The sequence below is a fragment of the Salvelinus alpinus genome, chromosome 2 (genome assembly GCF_045679555.1).
Source record: "Salvelinus alpinus chromosome 2, SLU_Salpinus.1, whole genome shotgun sequence".
Classification (NCBI taxonomy): Eukaryota; Metazoa; Chordata; class Actinopteri; order Salmoniformes; family Salmonidae; genus Salvelinus; species Salvelinus alpinus.
Genome location: NC_092087.1, coordinates 118182776 through 118209275, shown reverse-complemented (window position 1 = coordinate 118209275; position 26500 = coordinate 118182776). Strand labels below are relative to the sequence as shown.

Below are 26500 nucleotides of genomic sequence, written 5' to 3'. Positions count from 1 at the left end.
GTCAGACAGTCAGTCAGTCAGTCAGTCAGTCAGTCAGACAGTCAGTTAGTCAGTTAGACAGTCAGTCAGTCAGTCAGACAGTCAGTTAGTCAGTTAGACAGTCATTCAGTCAGTCAGACAGTTAGACAGACAGTCAGTCAGTCAGACAGTCAGTCAGTTAGTCAGTCAGTAATATTAACCAGATGGACTCTTAGCTGCAGCTAAAAGAAACACAGTCAGTCAGTCAGTCAGTCAGTCAGTCAGTAATATTAACCAGATGGACTCTTAGCTGCAGCTAAAAGAAACACAGTCAGTCAGTCAGTTAGACAGTCAGTCAGACAGTCATTCAGTCAGTCAGTCAGTCAGACAGTTACACAGGCAGTCAGTCAGTAATATTAACCAGATGGACTCTTAGCTGCAGCTAAAAGAAATACAGACATTCAGTCAGTCAGTCAGTCAGTCAGTTAGACAGTCAGTCAGTCAGTCAGTCAGTTAGACAGTCAGTCAGACAGTCAGTCAGCCAGTCAGTTAGACAGTCAGTCAGTCAGTTAGACAGTCAGTCAGTCAGTCAGTCAGTTAGACAGTCAGTCAGTCAGTCAGTTAGACAGTCAGTCAGTTAGACAGTTAGACAGTCAGTCAGTTAGACAGTCAGTCAGTCAGTTAGACAGTCAGTCAGTCAGTCAGTCAGTTAGACAGTCAGTCAGTCAATCAGTTAGACAGTCATCCAATCAGTCAGTCAGTCAGTCAGACAGTCAGTTAGACAATCAGTCAGTTAGACAGTTAGACAGTCAGTCAGACAGTCAGTCAGTCAGTCAGTTAGACAGTCAGTCAGACAGTCAGTCAGTCAGTCAGTTAGACAGTCAGTCAGTCAGTTAGACAGTCAGTCAGTCAGTCAGTTAGACAGTCAGTCAGTCAGTCAGTTAGACAGTCAGTCAGTTAGACAGTTAGACAGTCAGTCAGTTAGACAGTCAGTCAGTCAGTCAGTTAGACAGTCAGTCAGTCAATCAGTTAGACAGTCATCCAATCAGTCAGTCAGTCAGTCAGTCAGACAGTCAGTTAGACAGTCAGTCAGTTAGACAATCAGTCAGTTAGACAGTTAGACAGTCAGTCAGTTAGACAGTTAGACAGTCAGTCAGTCAGTTATACAGTTAGACAGTCAGTCAGTTAGACAGTCAGTCAGTCAGTCAGTCAGTTAGACAGTTAGACAGTCAGTCAGTCAGTCAGTTAGACAGTCAGTCAGTCAGTTAGACAGTCAGTCAGTCAGTCAGTCAGTTAGACAGTCAGTCAGTTAGACAGTCAGTCAGTCAGTCAGTCAGTCAGTCAGTTAGACAGACAGTCAGTCAATCAGTCAGTAAGACAGTTAGACAGTCAGTCAGTCAGTTAGACAGTCAGTCAGTCAGTCAGTCAGTAAGACAATCAGTCAGTTAGACAGTCAGTCAGTCAGTCAGTAAGACAGTCAGTCAGTCAGTCAGTCAGTAATATTATTCTGGTTACCTGCTGCCTGCTCCACAGACCTGGACCGGTCCTGTTACTATTATTATGACTACTATTATTATAGTTGTTATTAATATTACAGTAATATTATTCTGGTTACCTGCTGCCTGCTCCACAGACCTGGACCGGTCCTGTTACTATTATTATGACTACTATTATTATAGTTGTTATTAATATTACAGTAATATTATTCTGGTTACCTGCTGCCTGCTCCACAGACCTGGACCGGTCCTGTTACTATTATTATGACTACTATTATTATAGTTGTTATTAATATTACAGTAATATTATTCTGGTTACCTGCTGCCTGCTCCACAGACCTGGACCGGTCCTGTTACTATTATTATGACTACTATTATTATAGTTGTAAGGGAACTCCCCCCCCAATTGTACAAAATAACATGGCAACTTATTGGCAGAGAGCGAACCATACACACGATGGGATTGTGTGGGATTTCATATTGCAACCGGCGGTGTTTCGTCCAAAGTTGGTGGCAAATGCCATATTGTAAATGAGCTGTGTAACACCCCAAAAATCCTATAGTGGGCGTGTGAGTTCCATCTTATTTTTTCATAGGCTTACTGTAACGCAAGTCAAGACCCCAGAGCCAAATTTTGAAATTTTTTAAGTTTTGGCAAAAACGTATCACCCCCTTAAAAAAGTGCTTTCTGGACCGTTTTTCGAAATTCTTTCGATTTTTATGTCAATTACACATGTGTAAGAACTGTATGAAAATACTTTTGTCAAATTTTATTAACATAATTTTTTGGACATTTTTATTTGGACTTAAGGAATATGTTTTGTGCATTTTGGAATGTGATTTCATAGGAAGTCAAAAGTCAAAAGTCAAAAATTTCAAAAATTTGGAAAAAACGTATCACCCCTTTAAAAAAGTGCTTTCTTGACCGTTTTTTGAAATTCTTTCGATTTTTATGTCAATTACACATGTGTAAGAACTGTATGAAAATACTTTTGTCAAATTTTATTAACATAATTTTTTGGACATTTTTATTTGGACTTAAGGAATATGTTTTGTGCATTTTGGAATGTGATTTCATAGGAAGTCAAAAGTCAAAAGTCAAAAATGTCAAAAATTTGGAAAAAACGTATCACCCCCTTTAAAAAGGTGCTTTCTGGACCGTTTTTTGAAATTCTTTCGATTTTTATGTCAATTACACATGTATAAGAACTGTATGAAAATACTTTAGTCACATTTTACTATCATAATTTTTTATAAATGTTTACTTGTACTTAAGGAATATGTTTTGTGCATTTGGAATGTGATTTCATAGGAAGTCAAAAGTCAAAAGTTAAAAGTCAAAAATGTTAAAAATGTGGAAAAAACATATATTCCATTTAAAAAAGTGCTTTCTGGACCGTTTTTTGCAATTCTTTCGATTTTTACGTCAATTACACATGTATAAGAACTGTATGAAAATACTTTAGTCACATTTTACTATCATCATTTTTTATAAATGTTTACTTGTACTTATCACCCCCCAAACCTCCTTAAATCACTCAGGCCAGACCCCATTGACTCGAGAATAAAAAACATAAAATATTTTTCAGAAAAAAAAACAGAATATTTTCTGACTTTTTTGGAAAACCTCCATAAATCCCTCAGGCCAACACCCATTGATTTTCGTCCGTCGAATAGTGCTCCCAGAGCGGGTATGGAAGTCCGGATGCCCCCTAAACGCAATTTCATCCAGGGCATCTGGTAACCTAAAAAAAATACCAGGTGCACGAAAAGTTTGGACTTAGAATATTTTTCGAGTTTTTTGGAAAAACTCCATAAATCACTCAGGCCAACACCCACTGATTTTTGTCCGTCGAACAGTGCTCCCAGAGCGGGTTGGAAGTCTGGATGCCCCCTAAACGCAGTTTCAACCAGGGCATCTGGTAACCTAAAAATAATGCCAGGTGCACAAACAGTTTGGACTTGTTTGTGTGTGTGTGAGCTTTTCTTTGACATCTGTTTCGAGAAATGACTGATTTACAGTTCATGAAGGTTGCCTAATCACACACTTAAAGTTTTGGAAAGATCTGACTTTTTAACCCTTCGAAACAGCACCTATGACCCCATTTTAAGGCACTTCCGGTTGGCACAGGAAGCTATAGGTAAAGACATATGCTGATCGGGGTATGCTCTTAGAGAATCCTGAGTTTTAAGTCTATACGTTAAGAACTGACTGATTTACACAGGGTTGAATGCACTATAAATCACAAACTGCTGGTTGGCTATGGCAAAACACTTTTAGGGTTATTTAACCACTTCCGGTTGCTCCAGGAAGCTTAGAATCAACACAGGTAGACCTCATAGTGGCCTGATGGATTGTTATCAAAGACAGGTTCATAAGACATTCATAACCCACATAGGCTTCAGGTTGAATTTAGAGGTGCACTCAATGTATTCCTATGGGGCTACATTTCATTGTATACTGTTTGATGTAAACACCTTCTTTTAACTGTGAAGGGTTAATGCCACAGAGTCAAGGTTAGGCTTGCACAGATCGGGAGGACCTTAGGAGTGTTCCTGAGGTAAAATTGTGCTTCTAACCTGAACGGTTCTCTCTCTGTCTCCCAAAAGCAAATCAAATTGACATGGAGGTCAATAGGTCATTTGTGTCCGTTTTCTTGTAACGGTCGCTGCGCTCAGACCGAGCGAGCTACGGTCAAGCGGGGCATCTCGTTGAACTCGGCACGGCCTGGAGATAATAGTAATACCGTCGCAGGCTTTGTGTGTCTTTAAGCACCGTACTTTTTCAATCCATCCTTGCTTTTTGTGTGTGTGTGTTTGTGTGAGAGAGCTTTTCTTTGACATCTGTTGGGAGAAATGACTGATTACAGTTCATGAGGGTTGTCTAATCACATATATGAAGTTTTGAAAAGTTCTGACCTTTTAACCCTTCAAAACAGCATCTATGACACCATCTTAAGGCCCTTCTGGGTGTCACAGGAAGCTATAAGTAAAGACATATGCTGATCGGGGTATGCTCTTAGAGAATCCTGAGTTTTAAGTCTATACGTTAAGATCTGACTGATTTACACAGGGTTGAATGCACTATATATCACAAACTGCTGGTTGGGTATGGCAAAACACTTTTAGGGTGATTTTATCACTTCTGGTTGCTCCAGGAAGCTTAGAATCGACACAGGTAGACCTCATAGTGGCTTGATGGATTGTCATTGAAGACTGGTTCATAAGACATTCATAACCCACATAGGGTTTATTTAAAGAATGCATGTTAAATTTGCAATATGATTCAACACATCATATTGCAAAAGTAACACACACTGTTACTTTTGCAATATGATGTGTTGAATCATATTGCAAATTTAACGTGCATTCTTTAAATACTTTAAATACTTTAGAAATACAAAATCGAACAGGCTTGTTGGGGTTTGTCTCTATGGGCCGAGCCGGTTTCAACGCACCTAGTCTTGAGACTCTGGGACTTTTCTAAACGTCGCCAGTTTCGTTGAGGTCAAAATGAATTGAAAACATGGCAAATACACGAGGCTTTTTATCGATCCGAGAACCTTCTAGAGCCACATAATTCACTGTGCACAATCGACCTGAGGTCTAGAACAGGTTTGTACATTTTCAGAACTCTAGGTCTAACGGTTCTTTAAAAGTTGGAACAAAAGTAACTACCACAGGCACTGTCTGCCTCTTAGCCCCTCAGTGTGTCCCTCCATCATTTCTGTTAGGGTGTGTACATTTTTCTTTGAAATCTGATGGGACTAATGACTGATTTACAGTTCAGGAAGGTTGCCTAATCACAAATATGAAGTTTTGGAAAGATTTAACTTTTTTAACCCTTCGAAACAGCTCTTTTGACACCAATTATGGCACTTCCGGTTTGCACAGGAAGCTGACAGTAAACACATATCCTCATTGGAGTAGGCTTTTACAGAATCCTGAGTTTTAAGTCTATACGTTAAGAAATCAGTGATTTACATAGGGCTGAATGCACTATTTCTCTCAAACTGCAGGTTGGGTATTGCAAACACTTTTAGGGTGGTTTTAACCACTTCCGGTTGCTCCAGGAAGCTTAGAATCAACACAGGTAGACCTTATGGTGGCTTGATGGACTGACATCAAAGACAGGTTCATAAGACCTTCATAACCCACATAGGCTTCAGGTTGAATTTGGAGGTGCAGTCAATGTATTCCTATGGAGAGAGATGTCAATGTAAACTGTGAGATGTAAAAACCTGTTTTCACTGTTAAGAGTTAATGCCACAAGGTCAAGGTTAGGCTTGCACAGATCGGGAGGACCTTAAGAACATTCCTGAGGTGAAATTGTGTTTCTAACCTTAACGGTTCTCTCTCTGTCTCCCAAAAGCAAATGAAATTGACATTGAGGTCAAAAGGTCATTTTGCTCTGTCTTCTTGTCACTGTCGCTGTGGCCAGACCGAGTGAGCTACGGTCAAGCGGGGCATCTCGTTGAACTCGGCACGGCCTAGAGATAATGGTCATGCCATTGTCGGCTTTGTGTGGCTTTAAGCACCGTACTTTTTCACTCCATCCCTGCTGTGTGTGTGTGTGAGAGCTTTTCTTTGACATCTGTTTAGAGATTTACAGTTCATGAAGGTTGCCTAATCACACACTTAACGTTTTGGAAAGATCTGACTTTTTTAACCCTTCGAAACAGCACCCATGACACCATTTTAAGGCACTTCCGGTTGGCACAGGAAGCTATAGGTAAACACATATCTTGATAGGGGTATGCTGTTACAGAATCCTGAATTTTAAGTCTATACGTTAAGAATTGACTGATCTACATAGGGTTGAATGCAGTGATTTTCAAAATTGCAAGTCATGTATATCAGGACAACTTTTAGGGTGGTTTTAACCACTTCCGGTTGGTCCAGGTAGCTTAAAATCAACACAGGTAGACCTCATACTGGCCTGATGGATTGTTATCAAAGACAGGTTCATAAGACCTTCATAACCCACATAGGCTTCAGGTTGAATTTAGAGGAGCAGTCAATGTATTCCTATGGGGCGAAATGTCATTGTAAACTGTTTGATCTAAACACCTTCTTTTAACTGTTAAGGGTTAATGCCACAAGGTCAAGGTTAGGCTTGCACAGATCGGGAGGACCTTAAGAACATTCCTGAGGTGAAATTGTGCTTCTAACGTTAACGGTTCTCTCTCTGTCTCCCAAAAGCAAATAAAATTGACATTGAGGTCAAAAGGTCATTTGTGTCCGTCTTCTTGTAACGGTCGCTGCGCTCAGACCGAACGAGCTACGGTCAAGCGGGGCATCTCGTTGAACTCGGCACGGCCTGGAGACTATGGTGATGTCATTTTAGTGGTGATTTCAGAATGCTATTTTGGTGCATTCATGGAAGGCGCTGTGAGCTTTGGGCCTGCTCTGAAATATTTGACAGTTGGCTTCTAAAGGAGTTGGAAAAAGTGAGTTTGGAGTCAGATGGTATCAGTTTGGTGTCTGAAAAGATGTAATTGACTGATGGACACTTGCTAGTTGACTTTTGTTGACACTTGCTAGTTGACTTGCTAGCTGACTTTTGTCCATTTGCAATATGTTTCAACGGGGAGGTACCATGAGGAAAAAGCGACATGATGAAATTTCACGAAACGAGCGATGGAGAGGAACCACTATCACTGCCCGGCCATCCTGAGGTCATCAGGACGTTGACTTTTGTATTTCTAAAGTATTTAAAGAATGCACGTTACATTTGCAATATGATTCAACATCACATCATATTGCAAATATAACGGGCATTTGCAATATGATGTGATGTTGAATCATATTGCAAATCTAACGGGCATTCTTTAAATACTTTACAAATGCAAAAGTCAACGGTCTGATGACCTCAGGATGGTCGGGCAGTGATAGTGGTTCCTCTCCATCGCTCGTTTCGTGAAATTTCATCGTGTCGCTTTTTCCTCATGGTACCTCCCCGTTGAAACATATTGCAAATGTACAAAAGTCAACGAGCAAGTCAGTGTCCATCAGTCAAATAGATATTTTCAGACACCAAACTGATACCATCTGACTCCAAACTCACTTTTTCCAACTCCTTTAGATGCCAACTATAACATATTTCAGAGCAGGCCCAAAATTCACAGCGCCTTCTATTTAAACCATAATAAAACAAATAATACGTAGTTATGTTCTAGCTGTGGGTCCAGTGCTCACATTATGTTTAGCCCTATGTGAGGCGACCTCGAATCCCAAGTTTCGGCTCGATAGGTCATTCGGTGCCCGAGCAAAACCCTAATTGGTGCTGAAATTCCACTTTTTTCATTGCCTTGCTACGGGGCCCTTGAATGAGCAATCAAACAGGCTTGTTGGGGTCTGTCTCTATGGGCCGAGCCGGTTTCAACGCACCTAGTCTTGAGACTCTGGGACTTTCCTAAATGTCGTCCGTTTCGTTGAGGTCAAAATGAATTGAAAACATGGCAAATACACGAGGCTTTTTATCGGTCAGGGAACCTTCTAGAGCCACATAATTCACTGTGCACAATCGACCTGAGGTCTAGAACAGGTTTGTAAATTTTCAGAACTCTAGGTCTGACGGTTCTTTAAAAGTTGGAACAAAAGTAACTACCACATGCACTGTCTGCCTCTTAGCCCCTCAGTGTGTCCCTCCATCATTTCTGTGTCGGTGTGTTATTTTATTTTTTGAAATCTGATGGGATGAAGGACTGATTTACAGTTCATGAGGGTTGTCTATTCACATATATGAAGTTTTGGAAAGATTTGACATTTTTAACCCTTCGAAACAGCCAATTAGACACCAGTTATGGCACTTCCGGTTGTCACAGGAAGCTATAAATAAACACATACACTCACTGGAGTATGCTGTTACAGAATCCTGAGTTTTAAGTCTGTATGTAAAAAATTGACTGATTTACATAGGGCTGAATGCACTATTTCTCTCAAACTGCAGGTTGGCTATGGCAAACACTTTTAGGGTGATTTAACCACTTCCGGTTGCTCCAGGAAGCTTAGAATCGACACAGGTAGACCTCATGGTGGCCTGATGGACTGACATCAAAGACAGGTTCATAAGACATTCATAACCCACATAGGCATCAGGTTGAATTGAGAGGTGCAGTCAATGTATTCCTATGGGGCAACATGTCATTGTAAATTGTTTGATGTAAACACCTTCTTTTAACTGGTAAGGGTTAATGCCACAAGGTTAGGCTTGCACAGATCGGGAGGACCTTAAGAACATTCCTGAGGTGAAATTGTGCTTCTAACGTTAACGGTTCTCTCTCTGTCTCCCAAAAGCAAATAAAATTGACATTGAGGTCAAAAGGTCATTTGTGTCCGTCTTCTTGTAATGGTCGCTGCGCTCAGACCGAACGAGCTACGGTCAAGCGGGGCATCTCGTTGAACTCGGCACGGCCTGGAGATAATAGTAATACCGTTGCAGGCTTTGTGTGTCTTTAAGCACCGTACTTTTTCACTCCATCCTTCCTTTTTGTGTGTGTGTGTTTGTGTGAGAGAGCTTTTCTTTGACATCTGTTGGGAAAAATGACTGATTACAGTTCATGAGGGTTGTTTAATCACACAAGTGAAGTTTTGAAAAGATCTGACCCTTATTACCCTTCAAACCTGACCCTATGCACCAGTTTAAGGTACTTCCAGTTGACATAGGAAGCTGAACGTGAACACATACCCTCCTTGGGGTAGGCTCTTATATAATATTGAGCTTTAAGTCTTTATGTTAAGAACTGACTTATTAACAGAGGGTTAAATGAGTGTGTGTTACTTCATAAAATCACATAAAATCACAGAATTCTCGCAGAGCTTCGAGACCCACTTTAAAAATGTTCGTGTGAACAAACTGCAACTGGATCTGTGATTTTTTAGAAGAAAAAAAATCCTCTTCGTGAACATCACCAAAAGGACAATGTACTATTTCTATTAAATTACGATAGATAAACGGCAGTTTTTTTTTTTCCTGACACCGTACGCTTATGTACTTTGACGTGAAGCGGTCAAATTGCACCCTACTTTTCGTTTTTGACCTTTGATCCCAGCAAAATGGCCATAACTCAAAAAGCGCCGAAGCCTCGACGCCATCTTGTTCGGGGCCAACTTCCCTTTACTCCAAACCTACGCTCGCCGAGTTTCGTCTTCGAAATATTTTCCGTTTAGGAGAAAAGGCCGCGCTCGTTTGCCCCGTGTTCGTGCGCCTGCAATATGATTTATTTTCCGCCTTGTGGGAATTTTCGAGAATGCGGAGTGCAAGTCAAAAATTTGTTATTTATATAAAACTGCGACCGAATGTCCGAAACGATTTCCGAGATGACTTCCCGAAAGAGCTCCCCCGCGCCCTCGGCCCGACGCCGTCCGCGATTTTCCCAGACGAAGTCGGACGTCAGGTAAGGGACCGTACATTTCCAATGGGAGAATCTTCACCGATCATACGGCTCCCGTACCAGATGTTACTGTTATACTATTATTATAGTTGTTATTAATATTACAGTAATATTATTCTGGTTACCTGCCGCCTGCTCCACAGACCTGGACCGGTCCTGTTACTATTATTATGACTACTATTATTATAGTTGTTATTAATATTACAGTAATATTATTCTGGTTACCTGCTGCCTGCTCCACAGACCTGGACCGGTCCTGTTACTATTATTATGACTACTATTATTATAGTTGTTATTAATATTACAGTAATATTATTCTGGTTACCTGCTGCCTGCTCCACAGACCTGGACCGGTCCTGTTAATATTATTATGACTACTATTATTATAGTTGTTATTAATATTACAGTAATATTATTCTGGTTACCTGCTGCCTGCTCCACAGACCTGGACCGGTCCTGTTACTATTATTATGACTACTATTATTATAGTGGTTATTAATATTACAGTAATATTATTCTGGTTACCTGCTGCCTGCTCCACAGACCTGGACCGGTCCTGTTACTATTATTATGACTACTATTATTATAGTTGTTATTAATATTACAGTAATATTATTGTGGTTACCTGCCGCCTGCTCCACAGACCTGGACTGCTCCAACAGATGCTCCTTTGCCTTTATTGACTGGGACATCACTGTGGCTAGGAGCTAAAGATAAACACACAAGAGACAGGTTTAAAACACACACACACTGCTGAAACACACACACACCAGAGGCTTAGTTCCTCTGTGAATCAGAGTTGAGGAAGACTAACCTTGACTCCCTCCGCCTGCGCGTGCAGCCCGGGAGCGTTGAGGCCGTGTGTGTTCAGGCTGCCAGCTGGCGTGTTAGTAGCGTGTGCTGTGGCAGGCGGAGGAGCCGGATTCAGGGCGTGTTGTGTATTTCCAGGACTCTGGACGCTGCCGAGGGAACGAACGCTACCCAGACTACCCACACTGCTGCTACGGTCACCACCTACACACACACACACGTACGTATATACACACACACAGACACACAGACACACACACACACAGACACACAGACACACACACACACACACACACACACACACACACACACACACACACACACACACACAGACAAAGGTACATATATACACACACACACACACACACACACATACACACACACAAACACAGGTTTAGATAGAATGTGGTGTTCATCAGGGTTCTATTCTAGGAATAGATAGAATGTGGTGTTCCTCGGTTCTATTCTAGGAATAGATAGATAGAATGTGGTGTTCCTCTGGGTTCTATTCTAGGAATAGATAGATAGAATGTGGTGTTCCTCAGGGTTCTATTCTAGGAATAGATAGATAGAATGTGGTGTTCCTCAGGGTTCTATTCTAGGAATAGATAGATAGAATGTGGTGTTCCTCTGGGTTCTATTCTAGGAATAGATAGATAGAATGTGGTGTTCCTCTGCGTTCTATTCTAGGAATAGATAGCTAGAATGTGGTGTTCCTCAGGGTTCTATTCTAGGAATAGATAGATAGAATGTGGTGTTCCTCTGCGTTCTATTCTAGGAATAGATAGAATGTGGTGTTCCTCAGGGTTCTATTCTAGGAACAGATAGAATGTGGTGTTCCTCAGGGTTCTATTCTAGGAATAGATAGAATGTGGTGTTCCTCAGGGTTCTATTCTAGGAATAGATAGAATGTGGTGTTCCTCAGGGTTCTATTCTAGGAATAGATAGAATGTGGTGTTCCTCAGGGTTCTATTCTAGGAATAGATAGATAGAATGTGGTGTTCCCCTGGGTTCTATTCTAGGAATATATAGATAGAATGTGGTGTTCCTCAGGGTTCTATTCTAGGAATAGATAGAATGTGGTGTTCCTCTGGGTTTTATTCTAGGAATAGATAGAATGTGGTGTTCCTCAGGGTTCTATTCTAGGAATAGATAGAATGTGGTGTTCCTCAGGGTTCTATTCTAGGATTAGATCGAATGTGGTGTTCCTCAGGGTTCTATTATAGGAACAGATAGAATGTGGTGTTCCTCAGGGTAATATTCTAGGAATAGATAGAATGTGGTGTTCCTCGGTTCTATTCTAGGAATAGATAGATAGAATGTGGTGTTCCTCTGGGTTCTATTCTAGGAATAGATAGATAGAATGTGGTGTTCCTCAGGGTTCTATTCTAGGAATAGATAGATAGAATGTGGTGTTCCTCAGGGTTCTATTCTAGGAATAGATAGATAGAATGTGGTGTTCCTCTGGGTTCTATTCTAGGAATAGATAGATAGAATGTGGTGTTCCTCTGCGTTCTATTCTAGGAATAGATAGCTAGAATGTGGTGTTCCTCAGGGTTCTATTCTAGGAATAGATAGATAGAATGTGGTGTTCCTCTGCGTTCTATTCTAGGAATAGATAGAATGTGGTGTTCCTCAGGGTTCTATTCTAGGAACAGATAGAATGTGGTGTTCCTCAGGGTTCTATTCTAGGAATAGATAGAATGTGGTGTTCCTCAGGGTTCTATTCTAGGAATAGATAGAATGTGGTGTTCCTCAGGGTTCTATTCTAGGAATAGATAGAATGTGGTGTTCCTCAGGGTTCTATTCTAGGAATAGATAGATAGAATGTGGTGTTCCCCTGGGTTCTATTCTAGGAATATATAGATAGAATGTGGTGTTCCTCAGGGTTCTATTCTAGGAATAGATAGAATGTGGTGTTCCTCTGGGTTTTATTCTAGGAATAGATAGAATGTGGTGTTCCTCAGGGTTCTATTCTAGGAATAGATAGAATGTGGTGTTCCTCAGGGTTCTATTCTAGGATTAGATAGAATGTGGTGTTCCTCAGGGTTCTATTATAGGAACAGATAGAATGTGGTGTTCCTCAGGGTAATATTCTAGGAATAGATAGATAGAATGTGGTGTTCCTCAGGGTTCTATTCTAGGAATAGATAGAATGTGGTGTTCCTCAGGGTTCTATTCTAGGAATAGATAGAATGTGGTGTTCCTCAGGGTTCTATTCTAGGAATAGATAGATAGAATGTGGTGTTCCCCTGGGTTCTATTCTAGGAATATATAGATAGAATGTGGTGTTCCTCAGGGTTCTATTCTAGGAATAGATAGAATGTGGTGTTCCTCTGGGTTTTATTCTAGGAATAGATAGAATGTGGTGTTCCTCAGGGTTCTATTCTAGGAATAGATAGAATGTGGTGTTCCTCAGGGTTCTATTCTAGGATTAGATAGAATGTGGTGTTCCTCAGGGTTCTATTATAGGAACAGATAGAATGTGGTGTTCCTCAGGGTAATATTCTAGGAATAGATAGATAGAATGTGGTGTTCCTCAGGGTTTTATTCTAGGAATAGATAGAATGTGGTGTTCCTCAGGGTTCTATTCTAGGAATAGATAGATAGAATGTGGTGTTCCTCAGGGTTCTATTCTAGGAATAGATAGAATGTGGTGTTCCTCAGGGTTCTATTCTAGGAATAGATAGAATGTGATGTTCCTCAGGGTTCTATTCTAGGAATAGATAGAATGTGGTGTTCCTCAGGGTTCTATTCTAGGAATAGATAGAACGTGGTGTTCCTCAGGGTTCTATTCTAGGAATAGATAGAATGTGGTGTTCCTCAGGGTTCTATTCTAGGAATAGATAGAATGTGGTGTTCCTCTGGGTTCTATTCTAGGAATAGATAGATAGAACGTGGTGTTCCTCAGGGTTCTATTCTAGGAACAGATAGATAGAATGTGATGTTCCTCAGGGTTCTATTCTAGGAATAGATAGATAGAATGTGGTGTTCCTCTGTGTTCTATTCTAGGAATAGATAGATAGAATGTGGTGTTCCTCAGGGTTCTATTCTAGGAATAGATAGAATGTGGTGTTCCTCAGGGTTCTATTCTAGGAATAGATAGAATGTGGTGTTCCTCAGGGTTCTATTCTAGGAATAGATAGATAGAATGTGGTGTTCCCCTGGGTTCTATTCTAGGAATATATAGATAGAATGTGGTGTTCCTCAGGGTTCTATTCTAGGAATAGATAGAATGTGGTGTTCCTCAGGGTTCTATTCTAGGAATATATAGATAGAATGTGTTGTTCCTCAGGGTTCTATTCTAGGAATATATAGATAGAATGTGGTGTTCCTCAGGGTTCTATTCTAGGAATAGATAGAATGTGGTGTTTCTCTGGGTTCTATTCTAGGAATAGATAGAATGTGGTGTTCCTCAGGGTTCTAATCTAGGACCTCTCTTATTTCAAATCAAATCAAGTTGTATTTATGATAGTAATGATATGAATGATCAACATTAAAATAATCTATTACAGCCACAGAAATACAGTACCTTCAGAAAGTATTCACACCACATTTTGTTTTGTTACAGCCTGAATTTTAAATGGTTACTTCATTTTTGTATCTTTATTTTCCCCCCTTTTTCTCTCAATTATGATATTTTCTCAACGCTCATCGCAGGCTCTGGAGGGGCGAAGGTCGAGCCATGCGTCCTCTGAAACATGACCCGCCAAACCGCGCTTCTTAACATCCGCCCACTTAACCCAGAAGCCAGCTGCACCAATGTGTCGGAGGAAACACCGTTCAATTGACGACCGGAGTCAGCCTGCAGGCACCCGGCCCGCCACAAGGAGACGCTAGAGCGCAATGAGCCAAGTGAAGCCCCCCCCGACCCCCAAAAAAGCAGACATTGAATATCCCTTTGAGCATGGTATTAATTACATTTAGGATGGTGTATCAATACACCCAGTCACTACATAGATACTGGCATCCTTCCTAACTCAGTTGCCGGAGAGGAAGGAAACCGCTCAGGGATTTCATCATGAGGCCAATGGTGACTTTAAAACAGTTACAGAGGTCAATGGCTGGGATAGGAGAACACTGAGGATGGGTCAACAACACTGTAGTTACTCCACAGTACTAACCTGATTGACAGAGTGAAAAGAAGGAAGCCTGTACAGAATAAAAACTATTCCCAAATATGCATCCTGTTTAAACAAGGCACTAAAGTAATACTGAAAAAAATGTGGGAAGGCAATTCACTTTCTTGTCCTGAAGACAAAGTGTTATGTTTTGAGCAAATCCTAAACATGTCCCACCCTGATCTGTTGCACCTGTCCTTGTGTCTCCACCCCCCTCCAGGTGTCGCCCATCTTCCCCATTATCACCTGGGTATTTATACCTGTGTTCTCTGTTTGTCCGTTGCCAGTTCGTCTTGTTTGTCAACCAGCGTTTTTGTCTCAGCTCCTGCTTCCCCCCCAGTCTCTCTTTTTCTCGCCCTCCTGGTTTTGACACTTGCCTGTCCTGTCTCTGAGCCTGCCTGCCTGACCACTGCTTGCCCCTGACCCTGAGCCTGCCTGCCGTCCTGTACCATTGCCCCACCTCTGGATTACCAACCTCTCCCTGACCCGACCCTGAGCCTGCCTGCCGTCCTGTACCATTGCCCCACCTCTGGATTACCAACCTCTCCCTGACCCGACCCTGAGCCTGCCTGCCGTCCTGTACCATTGCCCCACCTCTGGATTACCAACCTCTCCCTGACCTGACCCTGAGCCTGCCTGCCGTCCTGTACCATTGCCCCACCTCTGGATTACCAACCTCTGCCTGACCCGACCCTGAGCCTGCCTGCCATCCTGTACCATTGCCCCACCTCTGGATTACCAACCTCTGCCTGACCCGACCCTGAGCCTGTCTGCCGTGCTGTACCATTGCCCCACCTCTGGATTACCAACCTCTGCCTGACCCGACCCTGAGCCTGTCTGCCGTCCTGTACCATTGCCCCACCTCTGGATTACCAACCTCTGCCTGACCCGACCCTGAGCCTGTCTGCCGTCCTGTACCATTGCCCCACCTCTGGATTACCAACCTCTGCCTGACCCGACCCTGAGCCTGCCTGCCATCCTGTACCATTGCCCCACCTCTGGATTACCAACCTCTCCCTGACCCGACCCTGAGCCTGCCTGCCGTTCTGTACCATTGCCCCACCTCTGGATTACCAACCTCTGCCTGACCCGACCCTGAGCCTGCCTGCCATCCTGTACCATTGCCCCACCTCTGGATTACCAACCTCTGCCTGACCCGACCCTGAGCCTGCCTGCCATCCTGTACCATTGCCCCACCTCTGGATTACCAACCTCTGCCTGACCCGACCCTGAGCCTGCCTGCCGTCCTGTACCATTGCCCCACCTCTGGATTACCAACCTCTGCCTGACCCGACCCTGAGCCTGTCTGCCGTCCTGTACCTTTCCCCCACTACTCTGGTTATCGACCCCTGCCTGCCTTGACCTGTCGTTTGCCTGCCCTGTTGCTGTAATAAACATTGTTACTCCGACACAGTCTGCATCTGGGGCTTACCTTCAAACCTGATAATACATTACTGAGTTTCACTCTCCATATTTTCAAGCATAAGTGGTGGCTGCATCATGTTATGGGTATGCTTGTAATCGTTAAGGATATAGTGGTGACTGCATCATGTTATGGGTATGCTTGTAATCGTTAAGGATATAGTGGTGGCTGCATCATGTTATGGGTATGCTTGTAATCGTTAAGGATATAGTGGTGGCTGCATCATGTTATGGGTATGCTTGTAATCGTTAAGGATATAGTGGTGGTGGCTGCATCATGTTATGGGTATGCTTGTAATCGTTAAGGATATAGGTGGTGGCTGCATCATGTTATGGGTATGCTTGTAATCGTTAAGGATATAGGTGGTGGCTGCATCATGTTATGGGTATGCTTGTAATCGTTAAGGATATAGTGGTGGCTGCATCATGTTATGGGTATGCTTGTAATTGTTAAGGATATAGTGGTGGCTGCATCATGTTATGGGTATGCTTGTAATCATTAAGGATATAGGTGGTGGCTGCATCATGTTATGGGTATGCTTGTAATCATTAAGGATATAGTGGTGGCTGCATCATGTTATGGGTATGCTTGTAATCGTTAAGGATATAGGTGGTGGCTGCATCATGTTATGGGTATGCTTGTAATCGTTAAGGATATAGGTGGTGACTGCATCATGTTATGGGTATGCTTGTAATCGTTAAGGATATAGGTGGTGACTGCATCATGTTATGGGTATGCTTGTAATCGTTAAGGATATAGGTGGTGGCTGAATCATGTTATGGGTATGCTTGTAATCGTTAAGGATATAGGTGGTGGCTGAATCATGTTATGGGTATGCTTGTAATCGTTAAGTACTGGGGAGTTTTTCAGGATGAAAAAGAAACGTAATGGAACTAAGCACAGGGATCCGAAACGCGTCAGAGTTTTTAACTTTGTTTCCATTGACCATTCCATACAAATAGGCAGGTAGCATAGGGGTTAGAGCGTTGGGCCAGTCACAGTAAGGTTGCTGGATCGAATCCCCGAGCTGACAAGGTAAAAATCTGTCGTTCGGCCCCTGAACAAGGCAGTTAACCCACTGTTCTCCAGTAGGCCGTGTAGCCTAGTGGTTAGAGCGTTGGACTAGTAACCCGAAAGGTTGCAAGTTCAAATCCCCGAGCTGACAAGGTACAAATCTGTCGTTCTGCCCCTGAACAGGCAGTTAACCCACTGTTCCTAGGCCGTCATTGAAAATAAGAATTTTGTTCTTAACTGACTTGACTAGTTAAATAAAGGTAAAATAAATAAATTATATAATATATATATTATATGAAGAGTGCCTTGGTCCTCCATTCATTCTGAAAACATGGTTAAGACTGATTTCCACCAGACAAAGGGAGAGGAATTCCCCTTTCTGCAGGACAATAACCTAAAACACAAGGCCAAATTTACACTGGAGTTGCTTACCAAGAAGACAGTGAATGTTCCTGAGTTGCAGTTTTGACTTAAATCTACTTTAAAAATCTATGGAAAGACTTGAAAATGGTTGAAAGAATTGAAGTTGAAAGAATTTTTTACAGAATATTGGGCAAATATTGTACAATGCAGGTGTGCAAAGCTCTTAGAGACTTACCCAGAAAGACTCACAGCTGTAATCGCTGCCAAAGGTGATTCTAACATGTATTGACTCAGGGGTGTATATAATTTGAAAATTAGATATTTCTGTATTTTATGTTGAATAAATAAAATAAAAAACGTTTTTTTTAGTAATTATGGGGATTTGTGTGTAGATGGGTGAGAAAACACATATTTAATTGATTCTGAATTCAGGCTGTAACAATAAATATGTGGAATAAGTCAAAGGGTTTGAATCCTTTCTGATGGCACCGTATTCCATAATACATATGTTAAAATATAGACTAACATATATTAATGAACTATATTAATTACCTATATTAATGAACTATATTAATTACCTATATTAATGAACTATATTAATTAACTATATTAATTACCTATATTAATTACCTATATTAATGAACTATATTAATGAACTATATTAATTACCTATATTAATGAACTATATTAATTATCTATATTAATTACCTATCTTAATGAACTATATTAATTACCTATATTAATGAACTATATTAATTACCTATATTAATGAACTATATTAATTACCTATATTAATTAACTATATTAATTACCTATATTAATTATCTATCTTAATGAACTATATTAATTACCTATATTAATGAACTATATTAATTACCTATATTAATGAACTATATTAATTACCTATATTAATGAACTATATTAATGAACTATATTAATGACCTATATTAATTACCTATATTAATGACCTATATTAATTACCTATATTAATTACCTATATTAATTACCTATATTAATTACCTATATTAATGAACTATATTAATTATCTATATTAATGAACTATATTAATGAACTATATTAATGAACTATATTAATTACCTATCTTAATGAACTATATTAATTACTTATATTAATTAACTATATTAATTACCTATCTTAATGAACTATATTAATGAACTATATTAATTATCTATATTAATTACCTATATTAATTAACTATATTAATTACCTATATTAATGAACTATATTAATTACCTATATTAATTACCTATATTATTTAACTATATGAATTACCTATCTTAATGAACTATATTAATGAACTATATTAATTATCTATCTTAATGAACTATATTAGTTACCTATCTTAATGAACTATATTAATTACCTATATTAATTACCTATATTAATTACCTATATTAATGAACTATATTAATTACCTATATTAATTACCTATATTAATTACCTATATTAATTACCTATATTAATTACCTATCTTAATGAACTATATTAATTAACTATATTAATTACCTATATTAATTACCTATCTTAATGAACTATATTAATTACCTATATTAATTACCTATATTAATTAACTATATTAATTACCTATATTAATTACCTATATTAATTAACTATATTAATTACCTATATTAATTACCTATATTAATTACTTATATTAATTACCTATCTTAACAACATCACACTCGCACCAAAACACAAACACAACAACACACCCTCGTACCTGCGAGGGGCTTCCGGAGGACCCAGACATCCTCGCTGGCGCCGCCCTGCTGGCCCAGTGTGGGAGAACCGTGGGGACTGGACTCAGAGCCCCGAGAACCTGACACACCCACACAAACATACACACACACACACACACATACACACCCACGAACACAAACAAAGAAACTGCCATCAACCGCCTTATTACCATCTACCCTGGTGACACACTACCCCTTATTACCCCTTTACCCTGCTGATACACTACCCCTTATTACCCCTTTACCCTGCTGACACACTACCCCTTATTACCCCTTTACCCTGCTGACACACTACCCCTTATTACCCCTTTACCCTGCTGACACACTACCCCTTATTACCCCTTTACCCTGCTGACACACTACCCCTTATTACCCCTTTACCCTGCTGACACACTACCCCTTATTACCCCTTTACCCTGCTGGCACACTACCCCTTATTACCCCTTTACCCTGCTGACACACTACCCCTTATTACCCCTTTACCCTGCTGACACACTACCCCTTATTACCCCTTTACCCTGCTGACACACTACCCCTTATTACCCCTTTACCCTGCTGACACACTACCCCTTATTACCCCTTTACCCTGCTGACACACTACCCCTTATTACCCCTTTACCCTCCTGACACACTACCCCTTATTACCCCTTTACCCTGCTGACACACTACCCCTTATTACCCCTTTACCCTGCTGACACACTACCCCTTATTACCCCTTTACCCTGCTGACACACTACCCCTTATTACCCCTTTACCCTGCTGACACACTACCCCTTATTACCCCTTTACCCTGCTGATACACTACCCCTTATTACCCCTTTACCCTGCTGACACACTACCCCTTATTACCCCTTTACCCTGCTGACACACTACCCCTTATTACCCCTTTACCCTGCTGACACACTACCCCTTATTACCCCTTTACCCTGCTGACACACTACCCCTTAATACCCCTTTACCCTGCTGACACACTACCCCTTATTACCCCTTTACCCTGCTGACACACTACCCCTTATTACCCCTTTACCCTGGTGACACACTACCCCTTATTACCCCTTTACCCTGCTGACACACTACCCCTTATTACCCCTTTACCCTGCTGACACACTACCCCTTATTACCCCTTTACCCTGCTGACACACTACCCTACACACCACCATTCAACCCCACCTTACCCCACCTACACACCACCATACAACCCCACCTACACACCACCATACAACCCCACCTACACACCACCATACAACCCCACCTACACACCACCATACAACCCCACCTTACCTCACCTACACACCACCATACAACCCCACCTTACCCCACCTACACACCACCATACAACCCCACCTACACACCACCATACAACCCCACCTACACACCACCATACAACCCCACCTTACCTCACCTACACACCACCATACAACCCCACCTTACCCCACCTACACACCACCATACAACCCCACCTTACCCCACCTACACACCACCATACAACCCCACCTACACACCACCATACAACCCCACCTACACACCACCATACAACCCCACCTACACACCACAATACAACCCCACCTTACCCCACCTATACACCACCATACAACCCCACCTTACCCCACCTACACACCACCATACAACCCCACCTTACCCCACCTACACACCACCATACAACCCCACCTTACCTCACCTACACACCACCATACAACCCCACCTTACCCCACCTACACACCACCATACAACCCCACCTTACCCCACCTACACACCACCATACAACCCCACCTTACCCCACCTACACACCACCATACAACCCCACCTTACCCCACCTACACACCACCTACACACCACCATACAACCCCACCTACCCACCACCATACAACCCCACCTTACCCCATCTACACACCACCATACAACCCCACCTTACCCCACCTACACACCACCATACAACCCCACCTTACCCCACCTACACACCACCATACAACCCCACCTTACCCCATCTACACACCACCATACAACCCCACCATACAACCCCACCTACACACCACCATACAACCCCACCTTACCCCATCTACACACCACCATACAACCCCACCTTACCCCACCTACACACCACCATACAACCCCACCTTACCTCACCTACACACCACCATACAACCCCACCTTACCTCATCTACACACCACCATACAACCCCACCTTACCTCACCTACACACCACCATACAACCCCACCTTACCCCACCTACACACCACCATACAACCCCACCTTACCTCACCTACACACCACCATACAACCCCACCTTACCTCACCTACACACCACCATACAACCCCACCTACACACCACCATACAACCCCACCTTACCCCACCTACACACCACCATACAACCCCACCTTACCTCACCTACACACCACCATACAACCCCACCTACACTACCATACAACCCCACCTTACCCAACCTACACACCACCATACAACCCCACCTTACCCCACCTACACACCACCATACAACCCCACCTTACCCCACCTACACACCACCATACAACCCCACCTTACCCCACCTACACACCACCATACAACCCCACCTACACACCACCATACAACCCCACCTTACCCCACCTACACAACACCATACAACCCCACCTTACCCCACCTACACACCACCATACAACCCCACCTTACCTCACCTACACACCACCATACAACCCCACCTTACCTCACCTACACACCACCATACAACCCCACCTTACCCCACCTACACACCACCATACAACCCCACCTTACCCCACCTACACACCACCATACAACCCCACCTTACCTCACCTACACACCACAATACAACCCCACCTTACCCCATCTACACACCACCATACAACCCCACCTTACCCCACCCACACACCACCATACAACCCCACCTTACCCCACCTACACACCACCATACAACCCCACCTACACACCACCATACAACCCCACCTTACCCCACCTACACACCACCATACAACCCCACCTACACACCACCATACAACCCCACCTTACCTCACCTACACACCACCATACAACCCCACCTTACCCCACCTACACACCACCATACAACCCCACCTTACCCCACCTACACACCACCATACAACCCCACCTTACCCCACCTACACACCACCATACAACCCCACCTTACCCCACCTACACACCACCATACAACCCCACCTTACCCCACCTACACACCACCATACCACCCCACCTTACCCCATCTACACACCACCATACAACCCCACCTTACCTCACCTACACACCACCATACAACCCCACCTTACCTCACCTACACACCACCATACAACCCCACCTTACCTCACCTACACACCACCATACAACCCCACCTTACCTCACCTATACACCACCATACAACCCCACCTTACCTCACCTACACACCACCATACAACCCCACCTTACCCCATCTACACACCACCATACAACCCCACCTTACCTCACCCACACACCACCATACAACCCCACCTTACCTCACCTACACACCACCATACAACCCCACCTTACCCCACTTACACACCACCATACAACCCCACCTTACCCCACCTACACACCACCATACAACCCCACCTTACCCCACCTACACACCACCATACAACCCCACCTTACCTCACCTACACACCACCATACAACCCCACCTTACCCCACCTACACACCACCATACAACCCCACCTTACCCCATCTACACACCACCATACAACCCCACCTTACCCCACCTACACACCACCATACAACCCCACCTTACCCCACCTACACACCACCATACAACCCCACCTTACCCCACCTACACACCACCATACAACCCCACCTTACCCCACCTACACACCACCATACAACCCCACCTTACCCCATCTACACACCACCATACAACCCCACCTTACCTCACCTACACACCACCATACAACCCCCACCTTACCCCACCTACACACCACCATACAACCCCACCTTACCCCACCTATACACCACCATACAACCCCACCTTACCTCACCTACACACCACCATACAACCCCACCTACACACCACCATACAACCCCACCTTACCCCACGTACACACCACCATACAACCCCACCTTACCCCACCTACACACCACCATACAACCCCACCTTACCTCACCTACACACCACCATACAACCCCACCTTACCCCACCTACACACCACCATACAACCCCACCTACACACCACCATACAACCCCACCTACACACCACCTACACACCACCATACAACCCCACCTTACCCCACCTACACACCACCATACAACGCCACCTTACCCCACCTACACACCACCATACAACCCCACCTTACCTCACCTACACACCACCATACAACCCCACCTTACCTCACCTACACACCACCATACAACCCCACCTTACCCCATCTACACACCACCATACAACCCCACCTTACCCCACCTACACACCACCATACAACCCCACCTTACCTCACCTACACACCACCATACAACCCCACCTTACCCCACCTACACACCACCATACAACCCCACCTTACCTCACCTACACACCACCATACAACCCCACCTACACACCACCATACAACCCCACCTTACCCCACCTACACACCACCATACAACCCCACCTTACCCCACCTACACACCACCATACAACCCCACCTTACCCCACTTACACACCACCATACAACCCCACCTTACCCCACCTACACACCACCATACAACCCCACCTTACCTCACCTACACACCACCATACAACCCCACCTTACCCCACCTACACACCACCATACAACCCCACCTTACCCCATCTACACACCACCATACAACCCCACCTTACCCCACCTATACCCCACCATACAACCCCACCTTACCTCACCCACACACCACCATACAACCCCACCTTACCCCATCTACACACCACCATACAACCCCACCTTACCTCACCTACACACCACCATGCAACCCCACCTTACCCCACCTACACACCACCATACAACCCCACCTACACACCACCATACAACCCCATCTTACCCCACCTACACACCACCATACAACCCCACCTTACCCCATCTACACACCACCATACAACCCCACCTTACCCCACCTACACACCACCATACAACCCCACCTACACACCACCATACAACCCCACCTTACCCCATCTACACACCTCCATGCAACCCCACCTTACCCCGCCTACACACCACCATACAACCCCACCTACACACCACCATACAACCCCACCTTACCCCATCTACACACCACCATACAACCCCACCTTACCCCACCTACACACCACCATACAACCCCACCTTACCCCACCTACACACCACCATACAACCCCACCTTACCCCACCTACACACCACCATACAACCCCACCTTACCTCACCTACACACCACCATGCAACCCCACCTTACCCCACCTACACACCACCATACAACCCCACCTTACCCCACCTACACACCACCATACAACCCCACCTTACCTCACCTACACACCACCATACAACCCCACCTTACCCCACCTACACACCACCATACAACCCCACCTTACCCCACCTACACACCACCATACAACCCCACCTTACCTCACCTACACACCACCATGCAACCCCACCTTACCCCACCTACACACCACCATACAACCCCACCTTACCTCACCTACACACCACTATACAACCCCACCTTACCTCACCTACACACCACCATACAACCCCACCTTACCCCATCTACACACCACCATACAACCCCACCTTACCCCACCTACACACCACCATACAACCCCACCTACACACCACCATACAACCCCACCTACAACCCACCATACAACCCCACCTTACCTCACCTACACACCACCATACAACCCCACCTTACCCCACCTACACACCACCATACAACCCCACCTTACCTCACCTACACACCACCATACAACCCCACCTTACCCCACCTACACACCACCATACAACCCCACCTTACCCCACCTACACACCACCATACAACCCCACCTTACCTCACCTACACACCACCATACAACCCCACCTTACCCCACCTACACACCACCATACAACCCCACCTACACACCAACATACAACCCCACCTTACCCCACCTACACACCACCATACAACCCCACCTTACCCCATCTACACACCACCATACAACCCCACCTTACCCCACCTACACACCACCATACAACCCCACCTACACACCACCATACAACCCCACCTTACCCCATCTACACACCACCATACAACCCCACCTTACCTCACCTACACACCACCATACAACCCCACCTACACACCACCTACACACCACCATACAACCCCACCTTACCCCACCTACACACCACCATACAACCCCACCTACACACCACCTACACACCACCATACAACCCCACCTTACCCCACCTACACACCACCATACAACCCCACCTACACACCACCATACAACCCCACCTTACCCCATCTACACACCACCATACAACCCCACCTTACCCCACCTACACACCACCATACAACCCCACCTTACCCCATCTACACACCACCATACAACCCCACCTACACACAAAACCACACAAAGTCCTTAAATTCAGTACATGATACATAGAAATAGGACAAGGATAGTATTGATTATATGATTTATTACAAGCTAAGAGTTTTAGCTGGATACCTGGCAGGCTTGGCTGCTCCAGACTTGTAGAGAGAGGAGGAGAGGAGAGAGGAGGAGGAGGAGGAGGAGTGGAGAGGCCCAGGGGGAGAGTGGAGAGGTGAGGAGGAGTGGAGAGGCCCAGGGGCAGAGTGGAGAGGTGAGGAGGAGTGGAGAGGCCCAGGTGCAGAGTGGAGAGGTGAGGAGGAGAGAGGAGGAGTGGGGGATAACCAAAGGAGGAGAAGAGAGGTGTGGTTTGCGTGAGAGGAGGATGAGGAGGAAGAGGCAGTGGGAGCATGTGGGAGCGATGGCCGTTCACCGTGGTAACGAGGCAGGGGGAGGGACAGGGGGCGTGCCTACGTAGAAGAAGGGTGTGGCTCTGCTGGGAGAGGGAGGGGCCTAAATACAAACCAGGAAGAGGGAGGGGAAACAACAAACCCAAAACAACCAATCAAATAAAACTCAATATAAATATAAATTCAAAATATATAAAACAATAATAATAGGTTAACTCAATTATTTATA

At 43.9% G+C, this 26500-nt stretch overlaps 1 protein-coding gene across 3 annotated transcripts in view; it reads right to left on the bottom strand.

The window, feature by feature from the left end:
• The window catches only part of LOC139568454 (caskin-1), a 143573-nt gene that overhangs the window by 30859 nt on the left and 86214 nt on the right, over positions 1-26500 (bottom strand). For 2 of the 3 annotated variants that reach the window (XM_071390280.1, XM_071390281.1), the window contains exons 11-14: positions 26000-26374; positions 19323-19421; positions 10665-10864; positions 10476-10557 (exon numbers count right to left, since the gene is read on the bottom strand). In XM_071390280.1, the coding sequence (XP_071246381.1) occupies positions 10476-10557; positions 10665-10864; positions 19323-19421; positions 26000-26374 (756 nt within the window). The remainder of the gene's footprint in view (positions 1-10475; positions 10558-10664; positions 10865-19322; positions 19422-25999; positions 26375-26500) is intronic. The other variant, XM_071390282.1, reaches the window with a different exon arrangement.